Source organism: Sphaeramia orbicularis, chromosome 12 (genome assembly GCF_902148855.1).
Source record: "Sphaeramia orbicularis chromosome 12, fSphaOr1.1, whole genome shotgun sequence".
In the NCBI taxonomy this organism is placed as follows: domain Eukaryota; kingdom Metazoa; phylum Chordata; class Actinopteri; order Kurtiformes; family Apogonidae; genus Sphaeramia; species Sphaeramia orbicularis.
Genome location: NC_043968.1, coordinates 30,707,644 through 30,731,841, shown reverse-complemented (window position 1 = coordinate 30,731,841; position 24,198 = coordinate 30,707,644). Strand labels below are relative to the sequence as shown.

Below are 24,198 nucleotides of genomic sequence, written 5' to 3'. Positions count from 1 at the left end.
CAAAGTGATTTATCACCATTTATTCATAATAGTATCCTCTGAATTTAGCATTTTTTCCAATGAAAACCATCTTATTTTACTATGTTTAATTGAGTGATCATGTAGATGTTAATAAAAGCTCAGGGTAAATTCAAAGATTATTATACCAAAACAGAAAAAAACCTGAAGAAAAGGTGACTTTTTCAGTAAAATATATCATCAACCGAACATAAACCAAGTGTCCCCATCCACTGTCATTAATCAAACTCCATGGGTTTTACTGGTGAATCAATGTTGTAGAAGATGACGGTGTTTCCACGGTAACTATGGAGCCTCTGAATGTCCAAATGAGTCACATCTGATGAACAGAAAAAGACCCATATACACATAAGAGTAGTTTGTCATAATTTGTGAAATGTGGGGAAAAAAGTCTATGGATGTCATTAACTGCACACTCTTTTTAACCCATAAAGACCCAGTGCTACTTTTGTGGCAGTTCCCAAATTATTTTTTCTCTCCATTAAGTGATTTATCACCATTTATCATTATATTATCCTCTGCATTTTGCATTTTTTCAGTGTAAATCAAGTATTTTTCTATATTTAGTTACTGATCATGTACTTTAATCATCATGCTGAGATTACATTTGAGGGTTATTACATCAAGAATAGAGAAAACTTGAGAAAAAGTGACTTTTTCAGTGAAATCTTTCTGTCTCCATCCACTGTCATTGATCCAACTCCATGGGTTTTACTGGTGAATCAATGTTACAGAAGATGACGGTGTTTCCACGTTCATTATGGAGCCTCTGAATGTCCAAATGGGTCATATCTGATGACCATGAAAAGATGACAAACTGTATTTTACGCCAATTATTTACATGTATTGCTAGGATTAGTGGATCAACGGGTATTAAGCGTTTTACATCAGTAGATAGTTTTGGTCGCCAATGGCTGTTTGGGTCTTTATGGGTTAAAGAAACACAGAGCGATGATGAGGTTTATCTTCTGTGAAGCCAAGTGAGCATGTTCCCAGTGGTACGAGTGAATCATCAGCCGGTACACATGAGTTGTCTTAACCTTAACATTACTAGCTGTGGATGGAGCCATCACAGCAACACTTTGAGACACAATCAAACCTGCAGTGCATGTCTATAGCTCAAGCACTGACCATCTGTATCCTCTGTGCAGCTTTTGGAACTACTCATCCAGTGCTAGTTTCTTGCTCGCCAAATGCAGTGATCATCATTTACATCAACATTACTGAAGATGACACCACCCTCTTCACACCAAGACAAATCCTGCCACTGTGTCGACACTTCAATTTTCAATTTTCAGTCTCTTAGTCACTTATTGCTCAGCTATCACACTTCAGATGATGACAAAAACAACATTTCTTGTCAAGGTTTGCATAACGTTTATGTGAAGAGAACTGTAAGAACACAAAGCAAGGCCTTCTGTGTTACACCAGTGAGACGACGGATGATTATTTTATTTTTTAGAATGTCATGACAAATTGTTGCTTTTATAAGTAAATCACATAAGCTGAGAAAATACTTAAGAAACGTCAAAAGTGCAGGGCTTATTGAGGATAAAACAGAAGAGAATAATAGGCGAGGAATCAAACAAATGTAACCTTAACCTGTTTTAATGCTTAGCCTACATTTCAGCAAATAATATTTCAGCAGTGATGATTATCTGCCAGATCTCGGCCCCCTCTCTTCTTCTGTCTCTGTTATCTAGGTTGGAGTCAGTGGGTTTCTGGCTGGCAGACTGGCCAACAGATGCTGATTTGTTAAACCTGAGAAAGCACAGCGAGAGTTCTGAAAGCTGCCCCATTCTCTGGCATATTTTCCTCTACAAGCCCACTTTGTTCTGATGTGGGTGTACTGCAGAACAGAGAGGAGGCAAATCTAGTGACCGAATCTGTGTCTCTGATCCATCTGCCGAGGGGAAGCGAGCGCAACTGGACTGTGTTCACACTCGACAAACCGCTGACTAATCCAGGCCAATTACAAGACAAGCACATTAAAGGTCCACGATAGAGACTGAAGTCCAATCCCTCATTTGTGAAACTGTATGTGTGACAATACTATTACCATCAGCACTATTGATCACAGAGAAAACAACTGGTGTCAGGCACAACAAACCCCACCCCTCGCACATATTGTAGCTTATTCTGGCATTGATCCAGCTGATGTCATCATGTCTATGCATTTGCTGATGTCAGCATATAAATTGCCTTTATATACAGGATGGGGAAGCAAAATTTACAATGAACATTTAGTTGTTTTTCCTCAGCAGGCACTACGTCAGTTGTTTTGAAACCAAACATATATTGATGTCATAATCATACCTAACACTATTATCCATACCTTTTCAGAAACTTTTGCCCATATGAGTAATCAGGAAAGCAAACGTCAAAGAGTGTGTGATTTGCTGAATGCACTCGTCACACCAAAGGAGATTTCAAAAATAGTTGGAGTGTCCATAAAGACTGTTTATAATGGAAAGAAGAGAATGACTATGAGCAAAACTATTACGAGAAAGTCTGGAAGATACTATTAAAGAAGAATGGGAGAAGTTGTCACCCGAATATTTGAGGAACACTTGCGCAAGTTTCAGGAAGCGTGTGAAGGCAGTTATTGAGAAAGAAGGAGGACACATAGAATAAAAACATTTTCTATTATGTCAGTTTTCTTGTGGCAAATAAATTCTCATGACTTTCAATAAACTAATTGGTCATACACTGTCTTTCAATCCCTGCCTCAAAATATTGTAAATTGTGCTTCCCCACCCTGTATGTGTCAAGATTGAAGTAAATTAAAACAAAATTGATGTTTTTAAAGACATTTGAAATTTCGCCCATTATAAGTAAATGGGAAAAGAAAAAAACAAACAAAAAAAATTCATAAACCTACTTTCCCCAAAATGTAACTATATATATTCTGGGTCACTGGAAATCTATAAACCCGATTTGATATGAATTCAGCCAATAGTTTTGCTGCTACAGACATTTGAAATTTGAAAAGTAAATGGAAATGGTGATTGAACTGGTGGTAATTGAAAATTTAAAAAAAAAGCTTGGCCAAAAAAATACAAAAAAGATTTTAAAAATTCATCAGAAATTTGAACTTTGACCTACTTTTTCCAAACGTAATCCCATCCATTCTGGATCACTGGCAATCTATAAACCCAATTTATTATGAATTTAACCAATACTTATGCTGCTAAAGTGCTAACAAACAAACAAACAAAGACACAAACCGAACCAAAAACAATACCCCTTTCCTCCCCTTTGGGGGCAGGGTCAAAAATCCACTGGACAGAGGTACACTGTCGACTCTAAGGGAGTGTACTGCATTTCTCAAAATGGCAAGTGGCACAAACAGATTAATTATTCGAATCGCAATTTTCCCCCCATTGGCACAATTAATGAATCAGACTTTTCATCTTCACAGCTCAGTGGGACTGAACAGGTCGGGTTATTAAAAAGTCATTGCCGCTTCACTTGATGATCTCAGGCAAAGGACTAAATTAGATTGGTAATGTGTGAATGCCCTCAACTGGTAGATATATTCCAAATGCATGTTAATGGAGAAGCCCTGTGTTTTCAGGTGAACGCTAACGTCACACTGCTTCTGTTCTTGTTTAATGACAAGCTCTCTCTGTTATGAAATTTTTCAGATGAAATCCTGTTCCATCCAAACAATTGTCTGTTGGAACTAAAACATGAAGGACGTTCTCCCCATGTGTCTCAGTCAGTACTAGCATCATGTCTGTGATGTTGACAGAGGATAAAGCAGCCGAATAGCTGTGTGAATTGATCCCTGTGAAATGACACAGCGTCTCAGTGGATGAGGCACTGTCCTTGTCCCACAAAGATGGGTTGCCTTTTGAGGAGGAAGTGACTGTGAGAGGTGGATTTCACTTCCTTTCAGCATTAATCAGTAAAGAGGGATTTCATTTACATCCTGGCAAGAACTCCACCTTTTTACTGTCTGCTCAAGAAAAAAGTCACTGGGCCTTATGAATATTGTGATTAGGTATTAAAGAGAACAAGATGAACATTATTATTTTAATTTTTGTTAGCTTTGTCTTTTTTTTTTATCTCTTCTTCTCTGGTTGACCCCTTCATAGTATACTTTTGAGTCCTGTGACTTTATCTTTGAATATCTAAAAGGTTATAACCAAGAGATATTTTCCTTCCCTGAAGGAGAAACAAAAGTCAGCCAAATCCCTATCTGCCTATAATGCTCTGTTCTTTCTGCATCCCCCTTATCAACCTTTCTACTCATTACTTTTCCACCAACTGAAGTCACAGCCATCTTTTCCAAAATTCATTTCAACCTTGATGGATATACTAAGCACCGACGGCTTTTGATTTAGGCTACTGATGCTGTCTGCCTCTACTAACATCCACTTTGGGTGCAGCGCGCTATCACATTGATTTCTCTGAAGATGAAACTCTGATTGAACAGACCTCTCCTGGCGGCCGAGGCCCCACATGTGTCTTGCACCGCTACAGCATATAAAGGAGCAGGTTGATAAACTCTTATCACCTGACCTACAGATGATGTGAGGCATTCCTTCACACTCTGCCAACAACCATGCACTTTATGTGACCTATTTAAGGGTGACATGACTCCTTTGTGTAAAATTAGTTCTGTCTCAGTCCCTTTGAAACTAATTCCATGCTGTCTGGATGGAGTCTATAAATAAATGGCTACATCACAGGCATGTACACACAGTGGCTTGCGTAGAGTCTAACAGATAATATCCATGCAAAATATATAGCTCATATCTAGTCCCTCCTCTCGTGTGTTCTTGTAGAAGCCTTTGTACTTGAATGTGTCCCTGGCTGTCTCCTAAAGACACCAATGTTCATGCTGGATGATGATCCTGCAGCACATGATTTACTTTCTGTGCCAACATACAGCGGCAACGCAGAAAGCAGAGTGCCCTTTGGGTAATGAAGCAAAAAGCAAGGGTGTTGAGGTCGGGATTATGGCTGAAAATAAAGAGGGACCCACCTTGAGCTCTGAATCAGGTATCATCTCTCACACCAGCAATTAACACTGGCTTTTTTAAAACCATGACCACAGCCATTTCACAAACTTGATCAGGTACCAAGGTTTGTCCCTCCTTCACCATATTTTATTTTGGAACACATTCTGAATACTGACATCCCTGATGTAAATAAATGTTCAAATACTTTGGGGCAGCACTGATGTGAATTTGGATTATATGTGTGTGTGGTGTGTAGGTGTGTTTGACATTAGAATGAAGGTACCCTCTGCATAATTCAGAAGGACCTGTCTCCTTTGGTCTCTTATATCTGTCTCTCTCATTTCTATCCTCATGTAACCCTCTGCAATATAAATGTAACTCCCTCTCTCCCTTTCCCTGTCTTACCTACTTGAATCTTTGTATTTCTGAAGCTCTTTCAGCACTTTAACCTTCAAGACATGATAGCATATTTGCACCACTCATGAGCCCTGATACGTGCTGCTTTGCCATTCCCCTTAGAGATGGCTCATTATACACAATTTGCACACATGCTACATTTTTAGGAAATCATTTGATTACAGAGTTCCTCAATTATGCATGAATACTGTGTCAAGGCTCTAATAATTATCATTTTTGGTGACTCCTACTTTATATTACTTATCTTGTTCTATATTCAGAAATAAATGATGTTGGAACCAGTTAAGGAATGAATTAGCAGACACCCTAGTCACTTCTCAGTCATAATTAACTGAAACATTCACTTTATTTATTAGGTTGTACTTTAAGTGCAAGAACAGGAAGATTTTTGAGGCTACATTTCAAGGCATATGAAAGGCAAACAGTAGGTGAATTCAGACTAGTCAGTCAAGCTTGTCATATTCGCTTTAAAAAGCAGACATACAGATTCAGAGAAAACTTGCATCAAAAAGCCATTTCGGAAAGGAAGCTAATGTTGCTGTTTCAGAAATGTGATGTTGTGTGAAGTTATGTGATGCTAATAAATAAGAATTTGACTTTACATGAATATGCAGTTCCAGCTGGTGCGTGCCAGTCACTGCCACTGGATATTGATGTTCAGAGATTAGACTATGTTCAGGGAATCAAGGTGACAGACGATGTGTTTATATTACATAAAATTATTATAAGGTTTACCAAACTATTTATGTGAGCATAAATAATCTAGTCATATTAAACAATCGTGTTAAAAATTAAGGGTCTCAGAGCCTTTGTTCGGTTCCAGTGCTCTCAATAAACCAATCATAACTGAAACGCGAAACTCTGAGGTATTTTGATCCTTAGGAGACACCGTAGAAGGCGGAAGCAAAGTTGCTGTCATCTAAATAAACACCATGTAAGAAATATTTTGTTGATTGAAGAAATTATATGTACTTTATTTTGATAATTACCAGTTTGACAACTGCGTGAGATTTGCTAGTACTTCTTTCAGTACATAGAGAAACAATATTATACGTTAACTAGCCAGTTTGCTAGCCACAAATGATAAGTCGGCACAGGGGCTAACTGAGTTAGCAAACTTCTCGACGTGCCACATCGCCAGAACTTAACAAAAGGCCTGCAGCCACTGTTTTACTTTTATTTATATGCCGTTAGGCTTTTGCTTTAACTCTCGTTACCTGATACATCTCTCGACAGTTTTGTCTCTTCTCACTAATCGCATGACCAGCAAATTTTAATTTCGCCTGGAATTAGTCATTTGTCATGCTTACAACTCTTGCATATTTAAAGCCACAATACGATTTTGTTATGTTTTAGAAGTAGGGACTTTAAACCTTTATAGGTTTGGATGGTCAAATAGAAGTATGTTTTGTTCACCTGCTAACCAAAGTAACACTGCTTTCTGAACTGTTTTTAGGGGTTGATTTTGCAGAATGTCGTCAAGGGGTCCAGTCCTCCGTTTTCAGGTTTCCTGCTCGTATCTCCAAAGGGTAACTGGATCAAGTTGACTGCCAGAGACTTCCTTTATATTTTGCTTTGTTGCTCTGAAGTCAACTATGGCTCGTGAAGAAGAGGAAGAGGAGCTGACAGCTGATGGACCTAAGGAGGTGGACGTGTTTACATCAGTACGTTGCCTTGGTTACCTGTCCGGTGTCAACCTCCTCTTGGCTGTGTGTGTTGGCATGTATGTACGATGGGAGGTGACAAGCGAACCGATGATTCTTGTCATCTTCATCCTGGGTCTGTTTGTCCTGGGAATTGCCAGCATACTCCATTATTACTTTGCCATGGAGAAGGCCAGCCTCAGCCTGTTTCACTTGTGGTTTGGTTTTCTGCTTGGCCTTTTGTGCTTCCTCAACAGCCCTGCTTTGGATTTAAATGTCAAGGAGCTTGTGGCCAACTATCTGCTCCTAGCCTGCGTAGTCATGAAAGCTGTATGGGCTGTCACTGAGAGGATATGCAGTTCCATCCGTTACAAACCCACCCTCCTCACATCAGCTGAACTGCTGGAGCTCTTGGGATTTGGCATTGCCAGCACTACTATGCTTCTTCATAAGTCCATGGCCATAATAGGGTTGGTAGTGGCCCTCGGAGCTCTTATCGTGGACCTGAGGATGAAATCCCTCCTTGCCTTACCAAACCTGGTCACTTTTGCTTTGATTACCTCTCTTGCATTTTTTCAAGCCTTAGGTATCACAGCCAACCCATATGCCTTAGGGTGTTACCTGGGTAGGTTGCTGTGTGAGCCGGTGATGGATGTGTACTTCAGTGGACTGGGGCCCAGCGAGCGCTGGATGCCAGTGCTCTCTCTTGGGAAGGTGTGGAGGAGGCTTTCCCTGCTGCCTCTGAGTTTGACTGAGATGGCCTTCTTTGTCTTCGCTGCCTTAAAGGTACAATCAGCATTTAGCAAAAATTGCTTTCAAGGAAAATAGCATTGTAGTAATAAAGTCACTAAGTTTCTTTATAACTTTCAATAAAGCTCTGAAAAAAGAGTGTAATTGTTTTAATAATGATGCTGTGTTTGGTGTCGCCTGGGTATTTCAAGGCTGTGATTAAACAACTCCTTTTTTGTCTTTCACAGCTGGGTCATTTGGAGCTGTGGTATCTGGTCATCCCAGGATTTTGCCTGTTTGGTCTTTTCTGGTCCATCTGCCACATTATTCTGCTAATTACAATATGGGGATTCCACACGAAATTGACAGACTGTCAAAAGGCCTGGCGGGCCCAGCGATCCAGTAGCAGGAGTCTGGACCAAGTCATGGCCTCCAGAGGCATCAGACACTTCTGCCTCATTTCTGAACGGCTGGTGTTCTTTAGCATCCTGTCGACAGTTATACTCGGGGCTGTGTCTTGGCAGGTAGGACACCAAAAAGAGATTACTGCCACTTACACTTCAATTAGGGACATTATCACCAGAAATGAGTATGGCTAGTTTGATACAATTAGAGAATGGGTGAAAATGTGTTTCACTCAGTCTCACAGTACCCACTCATTTTTACATCTCTCTGGATTTCATGATAGGATCTGCATAAGCATATCAAACTCCCTATGTAAAACTCTAGAGAGAGATGCTAGTGGCTGTGTGTAGTCAGTAGTTGCTCCCTAAGCCAACGCATTGCTGCTCACATGCGGAACCAATTTAATTAGCGCTTTAATATCCCTATCTACTTGCATAAAGAGCAGCAATAACTTATTTAGCCTTATTAGACGTTTACCTTGTAAGAGTCTCAGGGGCCTGAGTCCTAATTTGGATCTGCACATTGTTGATGTCAGTTGCAAATTTGCCTGAGGAGGAAGGAGTCACCAACACTTGCATAAAAGAAAGTTACATTTTAGTTTTTTCTGTATTTTTTCTGTAGCTATTTATTTGTGCATAGTTTTAAATTCTAAAATATGCGACAAATCACCTGAATCCACATAAGTCTCATGCATACATAGACACAAAGGGTGGACATCATATCAGCGTCTGTACGATCTATTGCAGTCTCAGCAATAAATACTGCCTTAGTGAAACTTAAAATACGCAGTATTGTTAGAGGCAGAAAGGTGTTGATTCAACGGTATGCAAATGTGTAAGGCCATAGTTTGTGGTGTTATATTAGATTCACTGCTTCTCAAAGAATTTATATTAGACCCATCCATATACTTTTGCTCCCGTTCAAACACATTGTTTATTTTGTATGTATTGTATTTTCCTTTCAAAAATCCCCAGAGGAAGTGCATTTTTAAGACTAAACTGACCAAGACGCTGAGTAATGCATTTGTATAATTGGAGCAGAAAAACTGCTTTTTAAATGATAGGTGTAGTCAGACTTTCTTCAAAGCAGCTCTTCTACCCCCACATACTTCCTCATGACTTATATGATTTGTATAAAAATATTCTCACCCCACACTTATGGATATTATATCGCAATGTATACTATTGTGTCAGTCCTTTTCATACAACAATATATTTTAGGAATAGAGAAAATAGTTTTGACGTTCAAGGATTCTGTAATTTTATAAAAGTTGAATATATTTTTCCAAGTTACTGTAGTGTAGACCTGACAATATGTTCTGCTTAGCCAGATGCTGTTCCATTTACCCATTCAGTTATTGATTATATTAAAAATAAATAACAGAGTCTGTGTCAGATGCTGTCATGTTGTACAGTTACAACTGCTTTTTGTGCAAAATTACATTACTTTGTAATAGACTTGCTCAAGGAATGCTTTATTGTGCAACATGTGCTTAGTGTCACTATATTGTGTCTTGTGTCTCTATATATTAAGTGTAGATGCAAGTGTGCAGTTTTATCTTTGGCAAGTCATATTGTAGAAAGGAAGAAACATCAAATGTTGACAGAAAAGACAATAGAATTATAATAGTTTTGTTCTCAAGTCATACAGCTTCACTGTCAGACATAATGAACACTGCATTACTACTTCAGTTTTGAATGGATGCTTGTAATGTATGTTCAGAGTGCTGGTATACAGTGCATTTTGTCTCCATTTAGTGAGGTCCTGTCATGTTTTGTCCTGCGATAATAATACTCTGTCAGTCCTATATTGTATTACTGTCTTGTGATGTGTCACCACCAATTAGCTTTCTCTGATTTCTTCTGTACAAGCTTTAAGTGGTGAATAGAAGTGACTCTAATTCTTGTTCTTTTTTTTTTTTTAACAGCCTTCCAGTGGTCTCTTTCTCAGTGCTTTGCTGGTGGTGCTGCCTTTGGAGTCTCTGACACATGGTTTATTCCACGAGTTGGGCAGCTGCCTGGGAGGAACATGTGTTGGCTATGCTCTGGTCATACCTACTGCATACTGCAGGTATTGGAGAGAAATATAAATTTACATTTGCAGAAAAATTCCCATGCTTGAATTAAATGACAACTAATGGTTATTTTGATCCTGAATTAACCTGTTTATGTGTTCTGTATTGACCAATGAGTTGTGTAGTATATTAAGGAGTAGAGCCCAACCGATATGGGATTTTTGCGGTCAAAATCAGTATTGGGGGCTAAAAAAAAAAAAGCTGATATCTGAAATATCGGCTGATATCCGATATATTGGCCGATAACTAATATATCAGGTGATATATGAATTAAGAACATTGATATACACAGGATGTAATAGTCTTATATTAAAAAATGGTGGACGTGAATTAACAGTTGCATAAATCTTTGTTTATCTCACAAAGATAATTTACACAACTTTAAAATGCTGTATAATAGTATTATATTAGACTAGTACGTGACCTGTGAGAACCACGGGTTGTAGATGTAGTAGTTTTTACGCTGAGGAGAGCAGACTTCTTGGAAAAGATGTGAATCATGACATAAGCAGTAGTAAGTAGTGACATAAAAATTGTTTGGTAAATCATTCTTAAAAATGTAAGTGATAATTAATATACAGACGGGGGGGGCAGATTGTGGTCTGTGATTTTTGGAGCACGTGTGGGGGGGTTGTTCCATCCTTGTCGTTGCAGGGAAGAGTGGTCCATGATTGTCGGAGCAGGGGGGATAGCAGCCTGTGATTTTGGGGGGTGGGGGTGTAGTATTGTGATTGTCGGAGGGGAAGTGAAAGTGAAACTGATGCGCTTTACTACTCCTCCTTAACTCCCTGGGCAGCACAGACACACAGGAGCAGCGAGCGACAGAATCTCTGCGCAGCAAAAAAGTTAATACATCGGTTTCATATTGACCGACGTTGATTAATGGGTGATATGCTATGATCGGCCCAATTAATGGGTCGTGCTCTAATTATGGAATATTAGTCCAAAACCAAAGAGTATTTAGTCTACTAGGCATCCATTCATCTTGGTAGATAATGATGTTGCACACCAATTAATTACCTTAAATGTTTTTAATTACAGTTTTCAATGACAGGTTTAGACAACAAACTACTGAGGTGGGGTTAGGAGAAAGGGTAAGCAGCAGAGAAGCTTTCTGACATGTTTTCAAAAGGTCTGTTTTAATCCAAACCTTGATATTTTTCCTTCACTTCTTCAAGTAGTTTTGTTGCCAGTTTGGGTTTATGCCTGTAGCCTTCATCTATCCCAACATTGAACAACAAAGTGGTGAGAGTTTAGGGAGATCTCACACAAACCTTTTTTGTTGCAGACTTGTAGACTTTTTTTCCCACTTGATCAAATCCAAATGTACAGTTATGAAACCTCCCCCAGATCGCAGTGCACACCAAACAGCCAGTCTTGGATCTCCCCAAAAGAGGTGGTTATGCCTCACATCAAAGTGAATCATTGTTGATGTCATTTATGGTGTTAAAAAGGTATTTGGATGGGAAGTTGTTTGGAACAATACAGAAAGTTATTTGACACTGCCATTGCCAGTAAAAACAGAAGACGGAAGAAGACGGTTCAGATTTTTATGTGTGATTACAACCTTAAAGCTGTAGTGGTTGATCATTTTTTGTTGTCACTGGGCAAAAATTCCATGACAAACAAGAATTCTAGCCATTTTTGTCTCTGTTTTTGAAAATCTACCCGGTGATGCTGACTTTGGCTAACAGCAGGTGTTTCCAGTCAAATAGAAGGGTTTAATATGTGACTGACAGCTGTAGTTACTGATCACTCATCAGAATTGATCAGACATAGTTCAACACAGAAGGGGATTATTTAGCTTTACTTTTGGTCGTTTACTTTGTACCCAGAAGAGAGCTGCAGCACAAAGGTGTATATTTTCACATTCTGCTGTTTTTCCTGCTGACTTCAGCTCCTACAGGTTTAATCTCAGAGTTTCCTTTGTCTAAATGGACTTACCAGCCAGACTGACCAGCTCCGTCTGCCCAGAGTAAGCTGCTTGCCAGTGGCCGTCTTGTCAGTGAAAACTTCCTTCCTCTCAAGTCAAAGCCAAGAGTTGGACTTTGCTTGTCAAAGGGTGTTTGAGACACACACTTTCATTTGGGAACATTGTATAGGTAATTGAAGCTTGTAACTTTAACCAAACCCCAGGCTATGACAAATTTTGGAAAGGTGACATTTATTTTATAATAGCAAATGGAGAATGTTTTTTTGTGGATAAGAGTTGAAATCCACAGCAACATCCCTCATCTCTGAGTTCTTAACTGCCTAATTAAACTAAAAAGATGGAAAAATAAATAAATAAATCCCCACTTTTGAGAAACTGCATCTAGTTTTAATCAGAGCTTGTTGGTAATAAATTAATTAAACTATTAGAATACTTGCAAATAAACTTAGTTTCTGTCAACTTATTCAGTAATTGATTCGTTGTTGTTGTGGTGATGTGGCAGAAAAACACATTTACACCATGTTGAAGCCTTTCTTGGCAGCACAGGCATTTGTAAATATGATCACTCACTCCTACTCCCTTTTCAGTTAGCACAAAACCAAGTGGATAAATAGGCCAATAACTATGCATAAACATGCTGCTAATGTTTCAGCCCTTAAGGGATCATTCCACTGCTCCCTCTGCAGCATACTAAGTTTTTCTGCTAAAGCAACTAGCCATTAGCTGCTGCTCATGCCTTTCCCCGTGCCCTCTCTGTTGGGCCAAGTGGTTTTTGAAATAGCCTTGTATGTTTTGATAATGCCGGCATGTCTTCTTCTCCTAAACAGCAGAAGCTCTGCATCAGTTAAACATTGGTGTTTCTCATTTTCATGAGCCCTTTGGCTGTCTCAAAACCAGCATCTGGAGATTTTTTAACATATTTATGACCACTCTTTGTATATTCAACCTTTTAGATGGAAAGTAGCTTAGACATTCATGGACGATAGCAGCCAAACTAGTGTTTAATTCTCCAGGTGATTTTGGATGCAGGCCCATGTCCTGTTGGAGCTGCTAAAGCTCTGTATGCAAGGCTGTATGTGCAAAGTCCATAGGGAGGACTGAGAGCATGATGAGAATGCAGCAGTGTATAATCGGCTGTTTGATGGCTGCAGATCATGTTTTCACAATGACAAGAGCCCCACGGGGAGATCAGAGAGATAGGGGGTGAGAAGGGGAGGAACGCAGGGTAAGACACGAGGGTGAGAAGAAAACACAAGGAGAAGACTGAGGTTGTAAACAGTGTGGGAGAATGGTAAACACAAAAAAGGACAGACAGAGCTCTGAGAGGTGCTGTGGAGAAAAGGACAGGATTTTTTTTAAGGATGAAAGAGAGAGTATAACAGGGGTGGATGTGGTCTGAATCTCAAACTACAGGCCTTCACTCCCTTGGGCGCCATGAGATCTGAAAAGATTAGATGGGTTTAGGTGAATGGTAAGCTTGCCAAGCCATGCAGAGGTTGCAGCATCAAGTGTACTATATCTTTCCAGCAGGAAGTGTCGAGGTTGTTAGCAAAGGAAACAAATCAATCACACTGTCAAGTATTGTGTCCTAATGCTGAGTCATTTAATTACTGTTTACAGTAGGATGAAGTTTTCAATATGTACTTAAATATGAGAAATAATCAGAAAGATGTAAAAGGCAAATAAGTGCTGTCACAAGTAATAGTGATCACATGAAAAACCTAAGGAAAATGAAGATTCTCCATGAAGAAATAATGACCACTTATCAGTCCACTGGTTAAAAAAATCAATTCTGTCTCACTCACATTAGATAAACTTTGCCCTGTCCTTGTCAAAGTGAGGTTATGGGTGATAATAAAAGTGCAAGGCGTAATGTGAGGCAGAGCTATGCAGATGTCTGTAGGAGTGAAGTATGACTTTGCCATCTGCTTGTCCGTGAATGCCATCAAGCCCAGAGATTAAAAGAAAATGTATAGCTGCATCTGCTAGCCTTGACTGGGTATGTAGTGATATCGTCTTCCCTGTACTGTATGCTTTACCTGAACACACAGCTCCACACTCACACAGACAAATACAACATTTAGGTAGGGTTATACCAATCCAATTTGAAGCTCAATCAAAGCATGGTTTAGTTGAAATAAATAATAAAGCTTAAAATTATGAAAGATTATGGTTAAACCTTTTCAATTTCAATGTAATGTTTGCTCTAAACCTAGATTAAATTTTAATTCTGTTGCATGAAATGTTGAATTTACACTTTGTGACATCGGAAAACCCAACCTGAATTTCTGTGACGATACCATTCAATAGGAAACAGTATAGAGTTGAATAGGAGGACAGGACCAGCTGGCGAACATGGCTAAAACAGTGTGACCCTCATTGTTGGGTGTTTTTCCTCTGTTGTTTGGCTTTATTGTTCAGTGTTTTTTTTTGTTTTTTTTCATAAAGGATGAGAAATTAAAGGTTTTCTTCTGCGCTATCATATGTAAGCTAACTGGCAACAAGAAATTATTTTTATTAAGGAACATGGAGTATGTGGATGTTAAGGGGTTCCTTTCCTGTTTTCTACTTACAAGGCCCTGACAGAATGCAAACGTATGATGTAGCCTATTTCCTTAGTGTTAATGTGGTGTAAACACCTACATTATTAACACTGATAACATTATGTAAACATTTAGATCAACATGGAATTAATAAACTGCAGCAGAGCACTGCTTACTTCACTTGTTTTAAACCTAGTTTCACTAAACTTTAAATTAAACCCGATCTCAGATTAAATTAAACCTTCATGGTGCCAACCCAGCCTCATAAAATCATTTTACCCTTATCTATCCCTCTGAAGTTCCCACTCATATTCACTGAGACCCTACTCCACTCTCCACTCTACTCTTTTTTTTAATGCCTTTTCCTTTCATTCTTGTCTCCCTTTACATCCCTAAGGCTAATGTCATTTCCTGCAGCACCGATCCACCACTCCTACTGCTTCCATCTGATTGTCCCCATCTCATCTCATCTCATCCTCTCCTTTCTGCAGACGGCAGCTCCACCCCATCGTGTCAAACTCTCAACTCCTCACTCATTTATCTCTCCTCTTCGGTCCTGTCTCTCTCCTCCATCCCTGCTTCTGACAAGACATTGCAGTCCTAATTCAGTCTGAACTTCAGTCCTAATTCAGTCTGAACTCCAGTCTTAACTGCAGTTTTAACTCCAGATTTAACTCCAGTCTTAACTCCAGTCTTAACTTCAGTCTTAACTCCAGTCTTAACTTCAGTCCTAATTCAGTCTTAACTCCAGTCTTAACTTTAGTCCTAATTCAGTCTTAACTCCAGTCTTAACTTCAGTCCTAATTCAGTCTTAACTTCAGTTTTAACTTCAGTCCTAATTCAGTCTTAACTTTAGTCTAATTCAGTCCTAATTCCAGTCTTAACTTCAGTCTTAACTTCATTTTTAACTTCAGTCTTAACTTTAGTCCTAATTCAGTCTTAATTCCAGTCTTAACTTCAGTCCTAATTCAGTCTTAACTTCATTTTTAACTTCAGTCCTAATTCAGTCTTAACTTCAGTCCTAATTCAGTCTGAACTTCAGTCTTAACTTCAGTCCTAATTCAGTCTTAACTTCAGTCCTAATTCAGTCTGAACTTCAGTCCTAATTCAGTCTGAACTCCAGTCTTAACTTCAGTCGTAATTCAGTCTTAACTTCAGTCCTAATTCAGTCTGAACTTCAGTCCTAATTCAGTCTTATCTCCAGTCTTAACTTCAGTCCTAATTCAGTCTGAACTCCAGTCTTAACTTAAGTCCTAATTCAGTCTGAACTTCAGTCTTAACTTAAGTCCTAATTCAGTCTGAACTTCAGTCTTAACTTCAGTCCTAATTCAGTCTGAACTTCAGTCTTAACTTCAGTCCTAATTCAGTCTTAACTTCAGTCCTAATTCAGTCTGAACTTCAGTCCTAATTCAGTCTGAACTCCAGTCTTAACTTCAGTCGTAATTCAGTCTTAACTTCAGTCCTAATTCAGTCTGAACTTCAGTCCTAATTCAGTCTTAACTCCAGTCTTAACTTCAGTCCTAATTCAGTCTGAACTTAAGTCCTAATTCAGTCTGAACTCCAGTCTTAACTTAAGTCCTAATTCAGTCTGAACTTCAGTCTTAACTTAAGTCCTAATTCAGTCTGAACTTCAGTCGTAACTTCAGTCCTAATTCAGTCTGAACTTCAGTCTTAACTTCAGTCCTAATTCAGTCTTAACTTCAGTCCTAATTCAGTCTGAACTTCAGTCCTAATTCAGTCTTAACTCCAGTCTTAACTTCAGTCCTAATTCAGTTTTAACTCCAGTCTTAACTTCAGTCCTAATTCAGTCTTAACTTCAGTTTTAACTTCAGTCCTAATTCAGTCTTAACTTTAGTCCTAATTCAGTCTTAATTCCAGTCTTAACTTCAGTCCTAATTCAGTCTTAACTTTAGTCCTAATTCAGTCTTAATTCCAGTCTTAACTTCAGTCCTAATTCAGTCTTAACTTTAGTCCTAATTCAGTCTTAATTCCAGTCTTAACTTCAGTCCTAATTCAGTCTCAACTCCAGTTTTAACTTCAGTCCTAATTTAGTCTTAACTTCAGTTTTAACTTCAGTCCTAATTCAGTCTTCAGTCTTAACTTTAGTCCTAATTCAGTCTTAACTCCAGTCTTAACTTCAGTCCTAATTCAGTCTGAACTCCAGTCTTAACTGCAGTTTTAACTCCAGATTTAACTCCAGTCTTAACTCCAGTCTTAACTTCAGTCTTAACTCCAGTCTTAACTTCAGTCCTAATTCAGTCTTAACTCCAGTCTTAACTTTAGTCCTAATTCAGTCTTAACTCCAGTCTTAACTCCAGTCCTAATTCAGTCTTAACTTCAGTTTTAACTTCAGTCCTAATTCAGTCTTAACTTTAGTCTAATTCAGTCCTAATTCCAGTCTTAACTTCAGTCTTAACTTCATTTTTAACTTCAGTCTTAACTTTAGTCCTAATTCAGTCTTAATTCCAGTCTTAACTTCAGTCCTAATTCAGTCTTAACTTCATTTTTAACTTCAGTCCTAATTCAGTCTTAACTTCAGTCCTAATTCAGTCTGAACTTCAGTCCTAATTCAGTCTGAACTCCAGTCTTAACTTCAGTCGTAATTCAGTCTTAACTTCAGTCCTAATTCAGTCTGAACTTCAGTCCTAATTCAGTCTTAACTCCAGTCTTAACTTCAGTCCTAATTCAGTCTGAACTTAAGTCCTAATTCAGTCTGAACTCCAGTCTTAACTTAAGTCCTAATTCAGTCTGAACTTCAGTCTTAACTTAAGTCCTAATTCAGTCTGAACTTCAGTCGTAACTTCAGTCCTAATTCAGTCTGAACTTCAGTCTTAACTTCAGTCCTAATTCAGTCTTAACTTCAGTCCTAATTCAGTCTGAATTTCAGTCCTAATTCAGTCTTAACTCCAGTCTTAACTTCAGTCCTAATTCAGTTTTAACTCCAGTCTTAACTTCAGTCCTAATTCAGTCTTAACTCCAGTCTTAACTTCAGTCCTAATTCAGTCTGAACTTCAGTCTTAACTTCAGTCCTAATTCAGTTTTAACTTTAGTCCTAATTCAGTCTTAACTTCAGTCCTAATTCAGTCTTAACTTCAGTTTTAACTTCAGTCCTAATTCAGTCTTAACTTTAGTCCTAATTCAGTCTTAATTCCAGTCTTAACTTCAGTCCTAATTCAGTCTTAACTTTAGTCCTAATTCAGTCTTAATTCCAGTCTTAACTTCAGTCCTAATTCAGTCTTAACTTCAGTCCTAATTCAGTCTTAATTCCAGTCTTAACTTCAGTCCTAATTCAGTCTCAACTCCAGTTTTAACTTCAGTCCTAATTTAGTCTTAACTTCAGTTTTAACTTCAGTCCTAATTCAGTCTTCAGTCTTAACTTTAGTCCTAATTCAGTCTTAACTCCAGTCTTAACTTCAGTCCTAATTCAGTCTTAACTCCAGTCTTAACTGCAGTTTTAACTCCAGATTTAACTCCAGTCTTAACTCCAGTCTTAACTTCAGTCTTAACTCCAGTCTTAACTTCAGTCCTAATTCAGTCTTAACTCCAGTCTTAACTTTAGTCCTAATTCAGTCTTAACTCCAGTCTTAACTTCAGTCCTAATTCAGTCTTAACTTCAGTTTTAACTTCAGTCCTAATTCAGTCTTAACTTTAGTCTAATTCAGTCCTAATTCCAGTCTTAACTTCAGTCTTAACTTCATTTTTAACTTCAGTCTTAACTTTAGTCCTAATTCAGTCTTAATTCCAGTCTTAACTTCAGTCCTAATTCAGTCTTAACTTCATTTTTAACTTCAGTCCTAATTCAGTCTTAACTTCAGTCCTAATTCAGTCTTAACTTCAGTCTTAACTTCAGTCCTAATTCAGTCTTAATTCCAGTCTTAACTTCAGTCCTAATTCAGTCTTAACTCCAGTTTTAACTTCAGTCCTAATTCAGTCTTAACTTCAGTTTTAACTTCAGTCCTAATTCAGTCTTAACTCCAGTCTTAACTTCAGTCCTAATTCAGTCTTAACTCCAGTCTTAACTTCAGTCCTAATTCAGTCTTAACTCCAGTCTTAACTTCAGTCCTAATTCAGTCTGAACTTCAATCTTAACTTCAGTCCTAATTCAGTCTTAACTCCAGTCTTAACTTCAGTCCTAATTCAGTCTTAACTCCAGTCTTAACTTCAGACCTAATTTAGTCTTAACTCCAGTCTTAACTTCAGTCCTAATTCAGTCTTAACTTAAGTCTTAACTCCAGTCTTAACTTCAGTCCTAATTCAGTCTTAACTCCAGTCTTAACTTCAGACCTAATTCAGTCTTAACTTCAGTTTTAACATCAGTCTTCCTCAGAGTAAATGGCAAAAAATGAACACATAACACATTTTGTTTTAACTCTGTCTCTGCTCCAGTGCTGATGGCCAACCCACTCTGCTACCACCGGAGCAGGTCCAGCAGCTGAACATGCGCTCTACAGGCATGCTCAACAATGTCCAGCGCCTCTTCTCCCAGCACATGATCCAGACCTTTGGCTGTGACTATTCCACCAGTGGTGTTACATTAGAGGCTGTGCTCAACAAGCTGCGCAGCTTTCTGGAGCTTCGTACGGCTGATGGACCACGGCACGACACTTACCTCATTTTCTACAGTGGGCACACGCACCGTGGCACCGGTTCCTGGGCTTTGGCGGGTGAGAGCACGGCATCCAGCTGTTATTTGTCTTATTATATTATCTGATACCTTTTATGCTTTTGCTTATTCTTTGAAGTATATCAGTCATGGTTCCAATATATCTCGAACTCATTTTCCCTCCAATAGCATCAAGCCTTTACCACTTTTTCACTAGTATTATATAATAAAAAATTAAATTATTAGGAGACATCCAGAGTTAATGCATATTGCATTGCCGAAAGGGTATTAATTCAAGGATTATTTATAAAAGCTTTTCAAGTATGCTGTTGCAGGAATGAAAACTTGTATCACCAGCTCTTGCAAAAAATAAATCTGTGGCAGGGCTGTTTCTTGGAGAACATGAAGTACATGTTATATTCTCTCTCCCAACATGATTTACATTACAGTCAGATTTCCATTCTTTTCATTTCACCTGACCTCTCAGTCAATCAGAGGCTGATTTTCACAGATCACATAAGTAAGAGAAAAAAGTTGGAATTTCTGTGAAGGGCTCTGCACAGAAGTTTGGTTCCAGTAGAGGAGATTCAGAAAAAAGTTGCAGACGGTCTGGTGTGACACAACCATTCCCTGAAGAGAAATGAGAATCGCAGCAGGTTAACACCGTGTCAGCTCCAGCTCTTGTGTTCAGAGATTATTTGACACATTATCTCTGTGTGCTGCTGCAAACAAGAGGGGAAAAAAAATCCCCATTGAAAAGATAATCACTTTCTTGTGTCACCATCCTGAAGGCAGCGTGAGGACGTTTTCAGTCGGCGCTCAGTGGATAATTGTACACATTTTGACAAACTGCGGTTGCTTTGGCAGGAGTCCAAATTGGGGACAGTTAGTTTTGAAGTCATATTTTCCTCTATGATTCCCACAGTTATAAAAGCTGAGTCAGTCAGAGTGGAAATTGCACAGCTTGCAATGAAAGATCCAGTTTGCTGTGCCGATCATAAGGAGTAATGCAATGTTTCTAAAATGAGACCAAAGATTTCTCCTAAATATGAGTCTTTGTGGAGGTCGTCAGCAGTATATTTTACTTTCATAGCTAAGTGGTGCAGTACAGCATGAGCTAAGGGAAATAATATTCTAAATCTGTTTTTGACATAGCTCTCCTCTGATCTTTGCACTTTGGGTCTGCCATCTGCAGACCTCTTTGTACAGTTTGTGAGGTTGTGGTGACAGCGGTTAGACAGACAGACAGACAGGCCCGCAAGTGGAAGTTGACAAGTTTGATCCCTGCAAAGCCACTGCATGTCCATCAACAGCTATCTATTCTGTTGAAATGTCCTTGAACAAAACTTCCTATAGTGGCTCTATACACACTATATATTCATCTCCTGAAGTATGTGCATAGACACACATTCAGAGTTCAACAAAACAGGGGCCTGTATTTTCATGAGGTTTATTAAATTGTGTGTATTCTAGCATACCCTCTTGATATCCTGGTCACATTTTCGCCATATCTTGTCTTCTATTTCCCGCTGCATTCTCTCTGTGACTCATCATTTCTAACCTCCTCTGCTGCAGGAGGTGAGAGTCTCCATCTGGCCCAGTTGCTGGAGTTGTGGAAGGAGAAAAACGCAGGCCACTGTTCCCGTCTCATCGTCGTCCTGGACACAGAGAACTCCCTTCCCTGGGTTAAGGAGGTGCGTAGGGTGGAGGGGGTCTACGTCGCCGTTCAGGGGGCCGAGCTGTCTCGGTTGGACCCTGAGGCCGGGGACACCCCATTTCTCGGGGACTTCACTTCCGAATGGGTGGAGTTCAACTGCAACCCAGACAGCGACACTCAGTGGTCGGAAAGGGGGCGGTCCGTGACTGCCGTCTACGGCGTGTCCAAGCGCTGGAGTGACTACACACTTCACCTGCCGACTGGAAGCGATGTGGCCAAGCACTGGAAAACCCACTTTCCAAAGGCTACATATCCCATGGTGCACTTGTCCAATTGGTGCTGTGGCCTTAATCTGTTCTGGTTGTGTAGCGTGTGCCTGCGCTGCTTCAGGAGGTGTAAACTAGCTTGGTTCCCACCGGCTGTACTGGACACGGGACAGGGTATTAAACTGGTGCACTCTTAGATAATTGGGAAAGGTGCCATGTGTATTTTGACTCTGGTTTTTTGTGTTTAGTACCTGGAGTTTGCCAATTACAAGTTGGAATATAAAGGGCGAAAAAGCATTTGACCATGAACATGAGAACATTTGGCTTTCAGTCAGATGTTTTTGGGTTCCTCCAGGATGTATTTTTGCAGCACTTGCAAATACGCCAAAAAAGAAAGAACTGGAAATGCCAAATGAGATGGTGGATGAAGAAATGAAGACATAATGATAATTGTAAAATTATTTCATTACAATGGAGGTGGTAAGATTAACCAAAGTTTGTGTTTTCAATTACTTCATCATATTTTAGTACAGATTATTGTATGTTTTTGAATATTATTTTGCCATCACAACATTATTCATTTTTGGTTAAGGTTTCAGATTTTTTTTTTTTTATATTACATTTTAGAGTAATCCAATGCCTTCGAGTGCCTTAAAGATGTACTCGGGATTATCCTTAATGGAATGCCTGACTTCCTAGAGGTTATATACCTTTACCTTTCCTGTTATTTACATTTAGCAGATTTACTCGACTCTAAAAAGTGAACTGGGAGAGGTCCGGTGTCTTCCAAAGCTGTCAAGCATGTAGGTGAGATGACTGTTCGAGGGTGAAACCTGTGGCCTTCGGGTTACCAGACATTTTAACCACAATACCCACCTGTCATTCTGATGTAGGGATCTTTTCGTCTTCACTTCAACTATTCAGATACGCCTTTATTCCTGAAATGAACAAAGATGCTGGGGGGAAGACCTCTCATTACCACACTGCTCGTGTCTTATTCCCTGTCTTGTATAAGTCAAAAACATAATTTGTCGCAAACACAAAAAGCACCCATCGCTGCTTAAACTGTGACCTTAAACTCTGATGTTTACCATCTTTTCTATTTTATTTGCTATGTTGCATCTTTCACCCACACATCCCTACACTCTGAAATATTTTTGCTGCCTTCTTTGCTTCACTGCGACGTTTCCGAGTGTTATTTTCCACATGTCATTACCCATGTGCCTCACTTCGTTGGATGATCCCCTTCCATTTTGCTCGAACTAATGTTGTATCTGAAAATGTCAGAATTAAACTCTGAATAAACAAATGAAATAGCCCGGTGTAGTTATGTGACAACTTTAGCGACAGAATATATTAGAATAAAAAAAAAAGATGGAAACAGAAGATCGGGGAGAAAATAAGACATAGTGTAAGACAGGCAGCCAGGCTCATTTAACATGGCTGGCTTTACAGACACTGAGTAAACACAGACTCTGCTCGAGCACTGCTGTCAAATATTAGGATTGTGAATTGGAGAAAAATGAGAAAGAGTGTAAAGGGAAAATGAAACAACACACAGCACACCATCTCTGAGGGATTCGGTCCCCTCAGTTATTTCTGGTGCCTTCCTCGACATGTGTTGAAGGGACTGCGCTGTGGCCTGACTCATGCCTCAAGGTGCTCTTATGGGCAAAGGACAAGGTTTGGGGGAAAAAATAGATGAAAGCTGGATGAAGCAAGGTCAACTTTTAGTCATAACACTCCAGCTACATCAGCTAGAAAAGCCGAGGAGAAAGGTGGTGTGAAGCCAGGTGACCTTTAATCGCTCTAAACTCACTGTGCCGAGGTACCATAAATATCAAACCATTAGGCAGGTTCAACCAATAATTCCAGCAATTCACAGTGGCAATTAGTGAAAAGGAGACCAGAATAAATGCTGTCTCGTGTGGGTGTTCTTTTCATTGCTGAAGCCTGCAAGCTGCAGTTATAGCTAAGGTCAGGGATTCATGTATATGGCGGGAATCATTTATGAGAATATTAGATTACGGGCCGGATTCATCTCCTAAACTGGATTAGGTAATAAAAGAGCCAGCCGCCTCTGAGGCCTATGCGGATGTGCTGAGTCAGAGGCGGACGCGCACTGTCAAATACACATAAACATGGATACATGTGTAGATTCAAACACACACACATACCAATTCTCTACGCCTTTCTGTGTGACTGTTCTTCTACAGCTGAGACTCATGTCTGTGGGGTAATTACAGCCGTCATGGGGCGTTACCTTCTAATACAGGCAAAGTGATGTGCTTGTCATTTGGCTGCAATTTATTCGGGAAAATACATTTGCTTTTACAGCCCAGACAGTGTAGAGCATGAATTGGTGGAGCAAATACATCAACTGTTCCTTCATTATTATGCATTCCCATTGAAGGTGGAGGAACACCTATTTTTATGCCTTTTTCTGGGATACGTTTCTAATTTGTTTAAAAAGTGTTTTGTGTAATTTGCTTGGGTTTTAACTGCTCATCTATTTAATAATGAATGGAAGGGGTGTCTGAGCTCTGCAGGGAAGACTTTGATAAATAATTGCATCTCAGTGCTCCTGATTTAAAAGCATAAGCCACTTGGTGATTCTACCTAGGTGTTCTTTTTCACCTCCCATACCTCGCTGACATCAAGGAGGCATGCATTTTAAATTAGATACAGTAGAACCAGGTATATACATAGCTGCTGAATGTCCCTTTTTCCTTCTTCTGGAACAGAAGGAGTAATGGGATGAGTGATTACAAATTCAACAGCATCACCACTCCAACTTTCGCCCTATTTTTCAAGATGCCTGCTTGTGTGGCTCGCAGTAGGTCCGACATTGAAATGTCAAAGCCATTATCTCAAATTACAAGGGCTGAGAATGTGTTTAGTGGCCGTTTAACCATGTGATGCTTCCCACTATGCAGACAA

At 39.3% G+C, this 24,198-nt stretch overlaps 1 protein-coding gene across 1 annotated transcript; it reads left to right on the top strand.

Moving 5' to 3' along the window:
• The first annotated feature begins 6,297 nt into the window (after positions 1–6,297).
• On the top strand, positions 6,298–22,576 carry tmem168a (transmembrane protein 168a). The gene is made up of 6 exons (XM_030150210.1): positions 6,298–6,339; positions 6,862–7,834; positions 8,026–8,301; positions 10,110–10,252; positions 19,119–19,396; positions 20,911–22,576. The coding sequence occupies exons 2-6, from the start codon at positions 7,001–7,003 to the stop codon at positions 21,453–21,455; spliced, it is 2,076 nt and encodes a 691-aa protein (XP_030006070.1). The 5' UTR covers positions 6,298–6,339; positions 6,862–7,000; the 3' UTR covers positions 21,456–22,576.
• The last annotated feature ends 1,622 nt before the right edge of the window (positions 22,577–24,198 follow it).

Bases quoted from the DNA above. Each gene is read 5' to 3' on its own strand.
- tmem168a (XM_030150210.1), top strand. From the start codon at position 7,001: ATGGCTCGTGAAGAAGAGGAAGAGGAGCTGACAGCTGATGGACCTAAG. The intron at 7,835-8,025 runs GTACAATCAGCA...TGTCTTTCACAG, and splicing joins TTGTCTTCGCTGCCTTAAAG to CTGGGTCATTTGGAGCTGTG. The intron at 19,397-20,910 runs GTGAGAGCACGG...CCTCTGCTGCAG, and splicing joins CGGTTCCTGGGCTTTGGCGG to GAGGTGAGAGTCTCCATCTG.